This window comes from Gymnoscopelus braueri (genome assembly GCF_963280865.1).
Source record: "Gymnoscopelus braueri genome assembly, chromosome: 9".
NCBI lineage: Eukaryota > Metazoa > Chordata > Actinopteri > Myctophiformes > Myctophidae > Gymnoscopelus > Gymnoscopelus braueri.
The window spans coordinates 39,122,449-39,138,904 of record NC_137610.1 but is presented as its reverse complement, the minus strand read 5'-3'; the positions used below and the strand labels follow the sequence as shown (position 1 = coordinate 39,138,904).

Here is a 16,456-nt window from a genome sequence, read left to right as displayed (position 1 = left end):
AGAAGGAATTTGAACAACATGGTAGACATAATAAACCGAAGTGTGCTTATATAGCCATTAGCTACCTACCTCATCCACAGACATGGTGGGGTGTGGTGGATGGTTGTAGATGCGTTGAAAATAACTGTTAGCTTCATCATCTATCTCCTTACTAAAGTGCTGGTTTGCCTCTGGCCACACCTGAGAGAGGTCCGCTAAGGAGAGGAGAGGGAAAAATTACCTTAGTCCTCTTGAACATTCTTAACACTAATAAAGTATTGGTAACAACAAATACAGCAAAACATAAAAAAGGTATGGGTAAAACCTCAAAGCAACATAAAATACATCAAAAGAATTCCAACTGATAAAGTCGGAGCTTTTTTTGATGGCAAAAGCACACTTGTGACACTCAAGTGGGGCTGACACAGAATGGAAGACTGATCTGTATTTCCTCATCCATTTTAAAAAGGTTAAAATGCTATACGTTGTCTTTATAGGTAGTACAAAATGTCAGGCATTTCTCTAAGTTAACACGAATAGCCTCATTGATGTCAAGAGGCCGTCAGTGACAGAAAACCTGTCACATTTTGAGAACATTTGTCAGTCAAAACCTGGTACTAAGAAATTGATCTAGAAATAATTGGAGAGGAAATACAGTGTTGAGCAGCGCAGGGCGGGGCTCTCAGTCACACCACTGCCGCCACTTACAGGCCTTCATCTTACTCTGCTGAAAGGTGGGAGGGTTCAGGCCTGGTGTGCTCATCTTCCTTGTGCCAAATGGGTCACTGCTCACCGCCGGCATCCCCAGACCAGAACCAAGACCAGAAACAATACCAGAGCCGATGCCTGAACCTAGAGGACCTGAAATGGTAGCAAAAGAGTGTTTAGTAAATTACCTCTTCAAACTTTACAATTCATACTAGAATTGTTTATTTCTTAGAAATAATCTATTTGACTTCAGTGTTGGGTAGTGGCCCAAAATAAAAACCAGTAAGAGGAATCAAGACTATGTTTTAAAGATAAAAACAAGGAAATGCAATATGAAAATGATTGCTATTTGCCATTTAAAAACTTTAAAGCCTGTTTTGTGTTCATCAACAGCATGTAGTTACACAAAACCTGTGAAGCTTTATTGCCGTTGTTAGAACAATGAACAAAGTCTTGTTCCCTTAATTTTTGGGGTTGAAACAAACCTAAAAAGAGGACACATTGAAAACTGACGTGTGTATTGTGGTAGAAAAAAATCAAAAAGTATAAGTACCAGAGTCCATACTAGGAAGCTGCGATGAAAGGCTGCCAATACCCCCAAACGGTGTGCTGGGGTTGGGGTTGGAGAGTGGTGGGAAGGCCTTGGCAGGGGACTGAGGGTTGCTGAAGGCCGAGCTCAAGGAGGAGGGGAAGCCCTGCATGCTCTGGGTATGAGAGGTGGCTGTGCCACCCAGGTTCAGAGAACCCATTGCTGACAGAGCGTCCATCTGCAGGAGGGAGAAAGAGAAAACAAAATCGGTGCTGTCGGGTGGAAACCGTGCATGTCCAAAGCCATTCCTTTGTTATTATTTAAAATAAACGTTAAAATAGTGTGTGTGTGTGTGGGGGGGGGGTAAGTGTTTGGTTTTGTTCTATCTTTTCATGACTAGTGGTAATCTAATATAACTGGCAGCAAGACTTGCATATCATATGCCCTGCAAATTGCTGACCAATGATGACTCTCCTATGCTGGCGATGTCAATTGCTTTGGCGCATATTTCGCACAATGCTTTGGGGTCAGGAACAATCCAGGTTTTATATTTGGGGGCAAGCCAGGAAACAACCCTGTGATAGGTATGCAGCAGCCAGACGGTACCCTCCACCCAGAAGGTGAAATAAACAATGATACCTGTACAGGAGAGATGGCGTCGAGGCTGCTGGTACTGGGAGCGCGACCCTTTGGCATCACCCCTGGTGGTGGCTGTCTGGCTTTGTTCATTACATTGCTGCAGTTGGCAACCATGGTCAGGATGGTCTCTGACAACTCTTGGGAAACGCTCCTGGGAAAGAAAAAAAAATACAAGGGAAAAAATGCAGTCAAACCAGCAGTATCAGTTAAGGCCAAATTATACTTTCTGCGACTGCGTAGCCGCAAGGGTCCACATGACGTAAACGTTCGTCAGCAGCTTATGTCTGCCCGGACATCCTAGATTTTGTGACCGTGCCGGGTTGAAATAAACTATGGGACATCATGCACTGACAGAGAAATCTTGGCCTATTAAATAGATACTGTTTGCGTCAAGACTGAGTGTTTGTCTCATTACTTTCTTTTAATGAGACCATAATATTCTATACTCAATTAACAGCTACAAGTAAAACCAACAACAATAACAAAACAACTATGTCAACAAGATAGTTTCTTACCCTGCACAAGACTGCAAGCAGGCCAGCATTGTGGCCAACGTCTCAGGGGGCAACTGGGCGCTTTTAGGCTGGTCCTTATCTGGGGCCAGGCCCCCCATGATGGATGGGCAACGCCTCTTTAGGAACGTCACACAGGCTTGGATAAAGGGCTCCTGGAACAAAAATATTGCACATTGACACGCAAACACAAGATTCTCTCATGGAACTCCAAAAATGTAATGAACATAATATGCACAAAATGTATTTAAAAAATATACTTGAGAACGCCATAGCACACAGAAATAAGCCCTAGAACTATCACTGATATTTTCAGAATACTACTGGAAAGAAACCATTGTCGTATAGTCAAAGACTCACCCCATGCTCTCTAATTTTGTCAGTCAGCCATTTGTCAAGTTTGAGGTATTCACGGCGAGAGGCAAGTGCAGCAAGGTCAATAACAAAGGCAAAAGGAGTACCATTCAGCAGCATGGATAGGGACTGGAGAACAAACAAAGAACAATGACTTAGACTAAAGCTGCCATTATTCAAGTTGCCCGCCAGAGTTTCAGGATTAACCCAAATAATTTGTTTTATATCACAATTACATAAACTAATTTATAACTATGTGCTTTGCACAGTTGCTTCAGCAACGCACCCATCACTCGCAGCCAGTTGCAGCTGCTATAAACACGCGTGCGAGAGGAGAGCAGGCCTTAGGCACTGTAGTCCCTTTGGAACGCTCAAGTCGTGCATCTCGACCCCACAAACAGTATGTTTGTGACCGGTTTGTGTGGTCGATTGAGCTGTTCTATTACCAACTGTTTTCTTACAAACAATTTAAACGGCGTCACTGTTAAAATGGATCAACTGAATCTGATCCGATACATACTGTATGCTCTTGTCCTTTAACCTCAATTTTGACCTCCAATTTCAGCCACAACCAGCTCCATCTCCACTTGATCCCTGCTTCCACCCGCTTCACTTATATACATAATTTTCTCTTAAAATCACTCAGTCTGAAAGTAAACATTATTAACATTATTTTTGGAGGTTAGCTGACTTTATAGTTAGTTCACACTGTTGGAAATGTAACAATGTTGTAACATGAGCAAGCTAATGTTACCATCTGTTACTCTGAGTGAGTGACACTTAGTATTTTGTAAATTATCTTGCCGTTTGCCAACAGCTTTAGGTTATCTATCTGCCAACTTAACAAAATGGTAACATTACTGTATCTTACACGAGTAAAACTCTTGAACACCTACAGACAAACTACAACAGGTGTGTCGGAGAAGATCAAGGGCCGGGCAATGTAGAAGCAAGACTCTCGCAGTCTTCAAATTCTAATAAAATGTTGAATGGGAATCACAACGTCTCGGTCTGTAGACCTTCATCAAGTTATTTGAATATACGGACCTGGTATAGATCTGGTCTATGGACCAAAAATTTGAATTGTATTTGCATTTTATTTTGAACACAGGATGCGGGAGCCTTGCTTCTACATTAGTGTAGCTAGCAAGATGGTTAACAATGTTCCTAAACAGGTTACAGACTGTCTCTTAAATGGCTCCACATCTTCAGATGCATGCCGACAGTAGATTCACACACGTCACGCTTTCAGTACGCTCATAACCCCCAAACGAAACAAAATGTATTTTGTAATGGGACCAACACAAGTCACTTACATGACCTATATTAGATCCAAAACAGCAAATTTCACCAAAAGTTACTGAACCCCCTCCCATAAAACTTTCGTTTTTCCTCTTGTTTTGGAGGTAAAACATACTGATCTGCTGCATTGTTATGATGATTATTTGGTACCTTTGTACATACCTTCAAGTCCTGGGCCACATCCAAGATACGAGACAGCTTGGCCTGGTCGTACTGCTCGCCTCTCATGTACCACTCAGCCATTGAGTGCATGATTAGCTGGCGAATGGATGGGGACTGGCCCTAGAAACACAACCACTAAGTTTTAGAGACAGAGGCAACACAAAAAACGTGCCTAAGCTGAAAGCCCAGGTCAGAAACCTGTGGCCTCAAACCCTGTAAAGCGTGTGCACACATACACTCAACTATAGTAAAGATAGCTCTAAAAGCAACAGTAGCATTAACCACTTGAACTCTAGTCTCCCTATTCTGGGGGCAACATTCGTAAAAAGTAGCAGTTGCGACGTGTTGTGAGCTTCAGCTTATAGATCGGACAGAGCAAGTACAGAGCGGACGACCATCAATCAAGTATGAGTTTACTAAGAATAGAGGGTTTAAGTGGTTAATCCATAGAAACTATCGGTCAGCTGTTAACAGTACCACTCACCTGTCCATGCCAGGCGTAGTGCAGGATGATGGCAGAGTTGGGGTGGTTGCCCAGGAAGATGGGCATGAGGGTGGAGATGAGCTCATGGCGAAGCGTGTGCCAGGAGGTGGAGATCTGCAGCAGCGCCAGCACGAGCATGTCCGGACAATGCTTAATGGGAAAGCTGAACAGCTGTTTCACCTGCTCATACTGCCCCACCTCAGACAGTCGCAGCAGGCTCTCCACCAGGTCCAGGCTCTTCCTGTGAATGGAGGAAAATGAAGCTCAAATGCTCCGCTTCCAGGGAATAGTGGTCTTAACAGCTAATGTTATATTGCTGTGTGTGTGTGTTTATAGTCTATGCGAGCTGTACCAGGTGGCAATCTCCCTATTGTCATCTTCTGGTGGGGCCTTGAGTATATCGATGGCCACTGTATGGCAGGGGTAGTCAGCAAAACAAAACACTTCTGGGCTCATCAGGGAGTGCTGGATGAATGACAGCTGGAAGAAGAAAAGTTTATTTTGTGAGCTTGTAGAATTCCTATTTTCAGAGTGACAGTATAAACCAGGCTTTATACATGTAAAGGTGGTGCCGGTGACTCATTTACCTGCCCTTCGGCATGTTTCCATGGCCGATAAATGAGGTCAACAGGGAAAACCTCCATGCCCAGCCCCCGCTGGATTCCACAGACCACCATCTTTAGACCCTTACTGTCCCGGATCATGAAACCAGGGTGGTCCAACTCGTATGTCACCTCCTTGAAATTCAGATTGGGGTTCTATAGGAAGAAGATAAGGAAAGGGAGCCATTTCATTCAGGGATGGAAATGTTACACGTTGTTAATGGTCATTTAACACATTTTACGACATTTGTACTGGGCTTGTAGATTGGCTATTTGAACCATTTTTAAATGTTTTTCAAAATAGTAAAGAAATGCCTTTAGAAAGGCAAGATAGGGCCGCTAGAGCCTTGGAGGACCCCAGTCAACTACCGATAAGTCATTTATATAAGTGTTAAAATATGCAATACTTGAAGATCAGTGTATTGTATATAATGGAATGGTGGCTTTAGAATGTGCCAGAGGTAACCAGATTTGGGCATTTTACGCTTGGCTGGCTACTTTTTCCCGCTGGCTGCCTACTCCAAATCCTTGTGGAAAGCCCTACAAGTGCATACAATTCTAAAATGAAACCATCAACTTACCACTTCTTTAACCACATCAATGAGAACTTCAACGTTCCAGGTGTGTGCCTGCGAGCCATCATTCTTGTCCTTCCCATCACTCCAGATACCACTTCCTGGAGCAGAGATGGACTGTGGGAGAATATGGACAGAACATTTTAAACACATTCAATTTGCCAACAAATTAACTCAGGTTAATGATAGCCAGGCATCCCCATCAGAATAGGGACGCCAGGGTTAATAATTCACTGGAGTGTTAGCAGCTCACCTGTAGTGGGATGCCATCAGCCAGTCCAGAGTGTGTGCGAGCCATCATGCCCAGAACCCTGGCCACCTGGCTGGCCGTCACCTCTCTCACCCCATACTGAAGGATTATGTTTCGGCACTCATCAAGACTAGGAAGACAGTACACACAGCTCTATTAGAATTTGGCATTCGACACATTAGAACAATTCCAAGGCAAATGCGTAAAATCTTGACTGAAAAAAAATGCATGCCGAAGTCCTATTATGCGATTTGTGAAACACTGTGAAAGGAGCCCCCCACACTAGTGCTGTTCAATTAACACAGTATGTAAAATTATGATGATTTAGTAATGCTGTTATACTGCTAGTCTACATACTGCCAACCAGGTGAAGAAATCACAGACTGAGAACTTTAAGTAGCGACTGAGAACTTTAATCCATGTGACTATCAAAACCACTATTCGACACTGTGCATAGTTGTAGACTAATTGTTCATCTATGGTTTTAGTATTTAGCATGTAGATTTGTCGTAGCACAAATATTGATTTCAATAAACCAATACATTCGTTCAACAACAACCCATCATTTTCAACAATGTTGTGTTAAATAAACATCATTTAAGGTATTAACAGAAGGGAATCCCTGCAAGAATACAGTCATGTTGTTACTATAGACAAACAGTATCTTCAGCTCAGACAAGCTTGCTGGGGTTTTAGTGGAATCAGATTGCGGCTTATTTGTAAACAGCCTCTCGGAGCCAATCGCAGAATATACTATTTCACGTACCCCAAGGTTGTATTTGAGACCTTTTCGACCAGAATTGTTATTGGGTGAAGAAAATGATACACCACCCAAAATTAATCAACTACTTTTTAGGAGTAGACTACTAAAATGTAGCAGTTGTATCAATGCTCTACTGAACAGAGGCTAGGCCAATCATACAAGTCATTCACAAAGAATTAGCTTAAGAGACAAAGCTAGTTACGGCAACAATAATATTCACCTTGCACAGAAGCCATAGCCTACTTCTTGCATGAACTCTGCAAGAGAACTCTCCATCATGGTTTTAGCTAACTCTCCCGAGTCTGGAAGGATCCTGTCCATCAGAATGTCCCGTTTTTCAGGGTACAAAAGTGGTGCAAGCACCACAGGACAGCGCTCCTGGGGGAAATCTGAAGCACAACAAGCACTTTCTATGAGCAAACTTGGCACAGCATAATCAGCACCGTTTCAGTTACTCCACTATGCGACAATCACCATATGTCTGCCCCAGATGGTCCCCACAATGTTAAAGCTTACCTCTGCACAGTGTCTTGAGGAAGGCGTCAATCTGCTCTTGCCCTACACCACAAGCTCCCTTCTGACCAAATATTAGATGGGAGAGGAGCAGGTGCAGGACCTCTATCGCAATGTCCTGGAAGCCACCTTCCTGGTTTCCTCCAAGATCTGCGTCCACGTACGACCGCAGGAGATCCGGGAGCTTCTGCTTTATGAATTGCGTCGCTAAGAACAGAACACACAACATTTCAGAAGTTTTATCAATAATTGGGTGTTTTGTGCAGATCTGTATTATTTTTGTGTTAACTACCCAACTTGGATGAAAATGTTTTGTCATTGTGCAATTTCTTTTTTTTGATAGCAGCTCCCATTTGGATACCTAATACTGAATACATCTTTTGATTACTTACCAAAACCTCGTAGGTCTCCGTTGGAAGAATTTAGCAAAGCAAGGCCGAAAATCACCTGGGGGGAAAACAATTACTATATTAGATTGTTCTCAATTGCTGAATGTTTCTCTTTCAAAATCATTACAATAAAGCTGGCTTACCTCTTGGACCTTGCTGAGCTTAAGAACTTTACTCAACTGAGTAAATAAGTGTGTCGACGGTTTTAAACTCTGAAAGATGAGATTCAGGTAAATTAATTATTTTATCATTACAAGAAGTGTGAATTCTCATTCATACATTCAAATGCACAATAATGTTTATCCTACTTTTTACAACTGGTGTTTTAAAGGTTTAGGGAAAACTTTAATTTCATTGCAACAGGGCTCCTTCGAGTCGCATCCTGCATCTGTCAAGCCAGGGTTGAGGGTTGTTTTGCGGAGCATAAGCAAAAGCAGTTGTATAGTTCTTGAACCCATGACAACACATACATTCACACTGCTTAATTTAACAAAACCAGTGCAGGCTGTATGACAAGTAGTCTTGTCTTATGCCCCTGCTACACCAGACACATACAATTGACGGCGCGGAGCGAGGCAGGGTGCAGTGGTTTACCTGCTACAACAGCTGTATTTCTGTGGTGTGGGAGCCACGTTGCCAAGGATACTTTCCAACTGTGCAACTTTAATGGTGATTTTACATTTTAGGAGACTTTCCAACAGTGAAACTTTCCAACTGTGACTTTATCAAAACAGAGAATAAAGAGACACAAAACCAAGAGAAAATGTCATGTGCTGATGGGTGTCAGACAGGGAAAACTGTTACTCATTACATATTTTCTTTAAATTCAGCAATTCACTTGTTTTGATTTTATATAGTTATACTGTATTTATGGTTATATTCATGTAGGTAAAAACAAAAACTCACAATTTAATTATGAAAAATAATGATTCTTAAAAAGTATATACTAGGGCTTACAACAGAGCTAAAAAGAAAATTATCAAATATTTTATTACTGTTCATATATTTTGCATAGTAAGTAATGAATATAATGCAGGTAAATTAATGTACCACTCAAGGTTTATAGTTGTCCACTTGTGAAAGTTACGTAAACGGCGCAATAGTTTATAGCTGTCCACCTGTCAATAGTCAGTTAAACTATGCAATAGTTATCCACCTGTCCAAATCCCTCATAGATGAACGGGAGGCTAACATGACTACACACACTCAAGGTGGGCTACATAGTAGAGCTCTTCACGGGTCCCCCGATTCCGACAGGACCCGAGACCCTTATGGGTCCAGATCCTTGTTTTACCATAATCACTCAGGCCCGGTTCCATTATCTCGGATCTGATTATCATTATGTATGTATAATACCTGAGTGGATCCGAAAAGACCTGTCGCTGATCGGTAGAGCATGTCAATTCAGTGAGAGCGTAGAGCGCACAGACTCAGAGCACATCAAACTATACCCCCATAGAAAATAAGTATGTGGGGTGTGCGATCATGTATTCCACTATCCATGAACACAGCCAAATCCTCAGTGTTCATAATACTCGGATTGTGTAAAAATTGGTCTGTTTGGTTTATTTTGTAGTCAACCGACTCTCCCAGAGTTAAATACACGCTTTTGCTGTGCAGACAGTGCAATGTTCTGCCATCAAAGTCTATAATAGCCTACTAAATATCAAAGTTCCGAGTTTCTAACGGGTTCATAGCCTAGAATATCCAACAGTCCAATCCAGATCCAATAAATAATTGTCATTGTAAACTGAGCAATAGCTACTTACGTTTTTCTTTGATTTCAACACATTTTTCTTGTTTACAATGTAGCATACTTATTTTACAATATAAATTATTTTACTGTCGAGGAAAGCTTGAATAAATATTTCACAGTCCGCAAAAGGTGCTGGCTGTACTGTTCACATATGACAAATAAGAACTTGACTCCTCCATCCTCCAAGTTGTCCAACAAACTTGTACAGCTTGCTCCTCTGAGAACCATCCAGATTGTAACCAATAAATACTGAACAAGTTTGAAATGATCAGGGCAACACAAAACCTTTGGGAGGTTTAAGATTGAGTCTGCACCTACATTACCAGATGTTCTGTGCCAAATATAATTGTGCTGCCTTGCATTCATACACTATAGCGTTAATTTTAAACACATTTAAATGAATTATAGTTTTTTTAAACAGCATTCTATCTATGTAGTTTCACCTATTGTTACTTTGTAAAAGCAACCTCATGTCACAAAAACAGAGATTACCCACACGACATGTGACAAGTGTAGCACCTTCACCTGATTATAGTGGAGGCGGCAGACGTGTCGCGGCACTCTACTCACATGTCTGGTGAAGCAGGGTTGTTTGATAAGGTGGAGTATAATGCCACCAAATGCAACAGCTCAAGAAAAGTTATTTTGTGCTATTTTTTACTGCCCCATGGGAGATGAATTAAGTTTATTATTTAATAACTAAATAAAACAGTTTTTTGTGGCAAAATAAAAAATAGCATTCTTAAAAGGATCTACATGATCAATTACACTGCCTCTTACCTTCTGGTAGTGCAATGGATTGTCGATGGCGTAGCAGAGAGTTGAGATAAAATTTGGCTTTGAGATCAGCGACACACACTCCTGGATCAGAAACTGTGTCTTGGGCAAGATGAAAAATGAGAATATAGGGTAGAGTAAGGGAGTGAGAAAAACAAAATCAAAAACGGTAAGTTACAAAAAAGAAACATCAGGACAATCATCCACAAATTTAACGCTACAAAAATGTTTAATTTCAAGACTTAAAACGTGTTGTTTCACGTTATCGGGCATACATTCTGTACACTCGATGTGAAAAGATGTTTGACACCATTGTCATTGTTTGCAAACTAACTGTACCGACATTTGTCATTATGAGAAGTTAAGGGGAACCCCCAAAAATATAATCTTCCAACAACATTTAAAGCCGCAATCCTTATTGCAATGAATACAAAATTATGTGGTACCCTCCTACTCTTCCACTGAGAAATGTAGACCCTGGTGTCAGGTAGGACAGCAGGGTTTTGCCCTGCCTGAAGCTAATATGGCCAAATGCATATTTCCTCTGGGTAGTGACAGATGTGTGGTCTCCCACGAGGGAGACACAGATAATACATTATACAGTTGCAATTACCTCTCCATTTAAATACATAAAAAATACGGATTGCAGCTTTTAAAGAAAATTATTCCTACAAATAATGTTGTTCCTTATCTTACCTGATGGAAGTCCTTGCCACTGCTTTTACCATCGCCACTAAAATCCACATGGGAGAAGAGACAGCGAAGTAGATGCCTGTCTGCCTCAGGACCGTGACGATTAACAATCTGGAATGACAGATGAAAAACATCAGTGTACATGTCACAAGCATGGCATTCAAGAACTGCATATATAAACAAGAGCATAAATGTCATTATTGCTACTCACATGCTGTATTTCCTGCTGGCTGGCTCTGTAGTTTTTCTTTGTTAAATTGTCCACCAGGTAGCTGATCTGAGACAAAGCCAGCGAGAGCGAGTCAAGATTCATTGCTGGTTGGGGCGGAAGCAGGCGGCCGTGCCCGGCGCAAAATCACCATTATTCCCCTTTAGGTCACTTCAGTGATAGGTTACTGCTTCCCCCCCCCCCAAAGGTGTAAAAAATATATCAAATTCCAGATGAGTGTAAACTCTCAGCGGCTCCTGGTGCAGGTAGAGTCCCTCAGTTTACCATCAAGTTCAGCATCTGTAACGTAAAAATATGTACACATGTTGAACATGTTTTTTCTTTGATTGATTGAATACTTTATTAACAGTTAGCAAATAATACAGTGGTATGATTATACAACGGTGCTAAAAGGATAACACAAAAAGCCCTGAGGGCTTATTTCCATTGTGGTCCTGTGTATTCAATTCATAGAGGACCAAATTTAAAGCAGGCTCTGCCCAACTTACATAAGAGAAATGGGTTACATGTAATAACAGTACAATACTTCAATAAAAGCTAAATATGAATTTGCTAATGTACTTGAACCTAATGAAATAATATATACACTTATTTTATAAACTGTGCAAACATTAGACAAGTGACACACAAATGATCTACTGGTCATACTGTGACAGGCTTTGAGGCCTTGCTAACATGACGACCCAACGGGCTATTAATAATTATTTATAATGTTTTCGTATATATAATACGCAGTTTTCAGTCGAATACGGTTCCTGGATTATAGTACACTTGGACAGCATAGTTCATTCAGAGAATTATTGTCAAATATTCACGCGTAACTTTTTCAGCACCAGTGGCCTCGACGTTACCGCAAGACAAGGCACTTTAATAATAGACGCAAAAGCAAAGCCACCAACAAATCTGTCAAATAACAGACTGTTAACTTTGTAAACGTAGTAAAGTGCTACACACAGACACAACAACGATATTACGATAAGCACCAGAGTCGTGTCTCTCTGGCTGGTTTAGCTGGAGCGACTGGAGAACAAATATGCTGCTTGTTTGTTAGCTTAGACCAGTGGTTCTCGACCTGTGGCTCGGGACCCCCAGGAGAGTCCCCACATGATTTTGGGGGGGGTCCCCAGATGACAGTGAAGTGTCCATTTAAGGACTTTAAAGACCTTTTTAATACAGAAAAAAAAGAAAAAAAAGACCGTACTGCATCAAAAGTAATCAATAAACTATACTATAAAAACTGGTCAAACATTGGCCAAATAATATAAGTAAGAGGCAAAAAAAATAGCCGATCTGCAAGCTCACATCGACTCACTTAGCGAGGCGTTGTGAGCTTGTAGATCGGCTATTTTCCACAATATTTATGTGTAGAACCGAGTCAAACTAAATGTAATGCCTCAATCAAATATGATTATTTTTTGGAGAGTCCCCAGTTCGAATAAGATTATTTTGGGGGGTCCCCAGTACTTCAAATAAGATTACTTTGAGGGGGTCACGGCCTGAAAAGGTTGACAACCACTGGCTTAGACAAAGAGACAGCTAATGGTGCCAGAGCTGCACCGACAGCTAGCAGCACATTGCGGAACACAACCCGACATTAAGCTGGTTGGTTTAGTGGTAACCAGCCATGTCTGCTCCGAACACTGGACCAGAAGATATACCATCGTAATCTCAACTACAGAACTCTTCGAGAGGTATTCACAATGAATGAATAAACACGGCGCGAGTTAACGTTAGCCGAGGAGGTCATGCTAACAAAACAACGTTAGCTGACATGTCAACACCCGATACCAACATCACACAATGTGTTACAGCTGTCACTATAAACCATACAGTGTGTCTCTGTTATGGGATCAATACTCATAATAACAGTTATCATAATATTAATCCACACATCCCCACCGCCGATCTGGAGGTGCAGATCTTCTGGGGCTGATCGTCTAAACCAATGCTAGCAAACACACACTACTGTTAGCAGCACGTCTTCTAGGGACAGTTTAATGCAGTGCTTGTGCTTGTTGAAAACAGTAACCACTCGTGTTTCACTGTATTTAGTGGTAGATGAAACTAGGCATCTGCTGGCCGACTAACTGGTCAGTCGGGGTTCATCGGTAAAACGTTACAAACGAGGCCGTGTGTGAACCCCACACGGCCGCAAGCATTGCGGTTAGCATGTAGCTTAGCAGCTAACGTTAGTCATCTTCTCTTCTGCGAGCCCCGACTATTGTATGGCAACGGCTAACGGGACGTTAGCCGTTGCCATACGATAGTCGGGGCTCGCAGAAGGTGTCAAACTGTTACAACCGTCTGCTGACGCTGAGAGAGCGTAGCTCACACAACGTCCACGTTACAACGACGTACAAGCTTAAGTTTCTTCGCTCGGTATGTGCGTGGAAAAATAGAACGAAGTCGTTCTCGCTCGCTGAAATATTAACCTAACGTCTCAACCGATACGACGAAACCGACATTTCCCTCCCAGCAGATAGACGTGTCCCACACTGCTGCTGGTGGCTATGACGGCCTCATTGCTGCACAGCTGCTCCTGGATTACATGGAAGGAGTACTACCGTCCGTTCGTTTTTGGATGTGTGTGATAAAACTCACCATGCTTCAGAGAAGGTAATTTAGATGTTCATCCCTTCGTGATCACTTCACTAAACTTGACGAAAAAAACAAGGGTCGCTCTGCCTAACAGCTCTGTTTGATTTTCAAAATAAAATGGCGACCGTCACCGCCACGGCGCGCTCACAGTGCTAATGCACGAGTCCACGCTCGCGACACGCAAATGGATCATCACACTAAACTTAGTCCTCCTAGTCCTAGACTAGTAGTTAATTGCTTAATTGCAAAACAAATAATAACATGTATATGCTCTTGAACGTGTCCAACCCTCCCCTGGGGTATCTTGACATCGATTCTGTATTTACTAATTAAAAGGGGCCAATATCAAATAGGACACTAAATGGCTAACTTCGTGTCGGTAGAAGAAGATGAGGTAGGCTACTGTGTTGGTGCAAACTGCAAAGTCTGGGTAGATCCTGCCTTGCCCAAGGGACATGTTATTATGCAAAACATTTAACCCAGTCTATGGATCTTGGATCTAGCAGAGACCTCTATTGGCTCAAACTAGGTATAGCAATGGCACAACCCAACATTTTATTATAGTCTATCTATCTATAGCCATCAGTATTTATATAAACACTGCATTTCATGGATAAGAAATCAATTAAATTGCATCATTATTTAATTGTGAGAAAGCTTTTTACAGTTTGCAACAAATTAGCTTCTAGCTAGAAACCCTTATGCAATGCATCCATTTTTGCATCTGTGATTATGCAACCTGCCATGGCCACGACATGCATGATGACATCACAGAACAGAACTGCCAGGCCAAGCCTGAAGTGCCAGGTGAAATAAAAGTGAAAGGGTTAAAACACATGAAAGTTATGTCATAATACATGAATGTAAAACAAAATATAATACATGAATGTAAAACAAAATTTAAAAAAAATTCAGTTAAACCAACACTGTTCTTGTGAAGCACTTTTATAAACTTTATTTATTTAGCACCTTTCTTAACAATGTTACAAAGTGTTTTTGAGATAAAGGAAATAAAATGAACAAAACAGAAAGCCAGCTAGAAAAAGTGCTCCTCGGAGCACAGGTCAGGTCAGGTATAGGTTATTGTGGGCCAGCAATGTTGATGGAATATGAAAAATCGGACAGATCCGTCTTGATGACTATAGAGATAATGACTACAGAGATATTGTGTACCGATTTGCGTGATGTTTGGACAAAATCTGTAGGAGTAATATAAAAAAAAAAGTTTTGCAAAAATTGGCCTCCTGGTGGCGCTATAAAAGGCAGATGTGAAAAATGCATGGCAGAGGTTTTTCCTTGGCCTCTAATGCCACGTTTTCACTACAGTGCCAGATTTTTTTCCAGCAAAATAATTAGCATAACTTGCTGGAATAGCAATTCACATGCCCTTTTTGGCAGCAAAAGTTCTGGTATTGCCTGATAAGCAACCGTTTTCATTTGTACGGTATAGTACTTAATACTCGCGCGAGAGGTGACTGTAAGCCCGCGAGATTGTAACTTTAATCCATTCAAAGAACAGAGGATAAGAAAGCTGTTTTCTCATTCTTTTTTCTCTCTCTCAATCATTCATTATCACGCAGTGTTTATCAGGTGGAGTGGAGTTGGCAGATCTGTTTCTAGCATAAAATCTCAAGACATATCTTGTATTAAGGTTGTCAAAATATTCCTATCGACCATTGGCAGCAAAAGATGAGACGACATGCACCTCTCTCACTGACCAAAACTTGTTCATACAACGAAAAATTATAAAACATATCTCTTCTTCCATAGGATATTATTTTCAGGACTAAGTTAAGATCACAGGAGATGTCACATGCATGTTAAAATCATGGATACTTTATATTATTCCCCACCATTTTCCTTATTACACTTCATTGTTTTTATATTTTGGAAGCAAATGCCCATTTAACATTGAGCTGGCCACACTGTTTCGCTGCCCACTGAACCTGTATCCGTCAGGGCCTACAGGGGCCTTTCACATAGAAAGTGGCCAAACCCACGAAGGTTTAAAAATAAATATATATATACTTATTTACAAAGCTCTTACAAGGTTTAGCTCCTGAATTCACATCGTAACTGTAAACTCTGCCTATAACAACCAATCAGACCTGTCCGATGTATTTATTTATTTACCAGGGACAGTGCACATTAATCAACATTTCACTTTTCACATCCATGTAAATGAGCCAGGGTTAACAAAGAGCAAATTTTTATGTGTAGTCCTTGAGCAGGCTGTTAAAAGTGATGATATAACTATCAATACAAAACAGACATATCAATACAAGACAAGTAAACATAGTACAGGAGACAGAACAGTTATGGTATAATATGAAAAATGACACCAGTGACTAATTGAGCTTATAATTACCCATTAACAAGTTTGGTTTGCTTTAAGCCATTTCTTAAGGTTGAATTTGAAAGTCAAATAATCATCAGATACTTGTCTCTTAACTGTATATCTACCCGTGGTGAAAGTGCTTTTAGTCACTATAGGTCCTACTGTCTACCTAACTGATGAGCTGATATCTGCTTCAACTGTGTCATCTTTTAAAAAAAACGCTTATACGTCCTACCTATTCTCTCAGTCCTAATTGTGTGTGTGGGCATCATAAATGCTGTATCATGTGAATGTTTGACTGAAT

At 41.1% G+C, this 16,456-nt stretch overlaps 1 protein-coding gene across 6 annotated transcripts in view; it reads right to left on the bottom strand.

The window, feature by feature from the left end:
• LOC308092637 (CCR4-NOT transcription complex subunit 1) overlaps positions 1-13,958 on the bottom strand; it is a 33,971-nt gene extending 20,013 nt beyond the window's left edge. For 2 of the 6 annotated variants that reach the window (XM_080438661.1, XM_080438659.1), the window contains exons 1-20: positions 13,818-13,958; positions 11,199-11,495; positions 10,991-11,098; positions 10,298-10,396; positions 7,905-7,973; positions 7,765-7,819; positions 7,376-7,579; positions 7,080-7,248; positions 6,100-6,226; positions 5,853-5,963; positions 5,257-5,427; positions 5,022-5,149; positions 4,670-4,910; positions 4,186-4,305; positions 2,728-2,850; positions 2,371-2,522; positions 1,856-2,006; positions 1,241-1,454; positions 703-840; positions 70-194 (exon numbers count right to left, since the gene is read on the bottom strand). In XM_080438661.1, coding sequence (XP_080294787.1) covers positions 70-194; positions 703-840; positions 1,241-1,454; positions 1,856-2,006; positions 2,371-2,522; positions 2,728-2,850; positions 4,186-4,305; positions 4,670-4,910; positions 5,022-5,149; positions 5,257-5,427; positions 5,853-5,963; positions 6,100-6,226; positions 7,080-7,248; positions 7,376-7,579; positions 7,765-7,819; positions 7,905-7,973; positions 10,298-10,396; positions 10,991-11,098; positions 11,199-11,300 — 2,607 coding nt within the window. In that variant the 5' untranslated portion in view covers positions 11,301-11,495; positions 13,818-13,958. The remainder of the gene's footprint in view (positions 1-69; positions 195-702; positions 841-1,240; positions 1,455-1,855; positions 2,007-2,370; positions 2,523-2,727; positions 2,851-4,185; positions 4,306-4,669; positions 4,911-5,021; positions 5,150-5,256; positions 5,428-5,852; positions 5,964-6,099; positions 6,227-7,079; positions 7,249-7,375; positions 7,580-7,764; positions 7,820-7,904; positions 7,974-10,297; positions 10,397-10,990; positions 11,099-11,198; positions 11,496-13,817) is intronic. The other 4 variants (XM_080438663.1, XM_080438662.1, XM_080438660.1 and 1 more) reach the window with 3 other exon arrangements.
• Between the last annotated feature and the right edge of the window lie 2,498 nt (positions 13,959-16,456).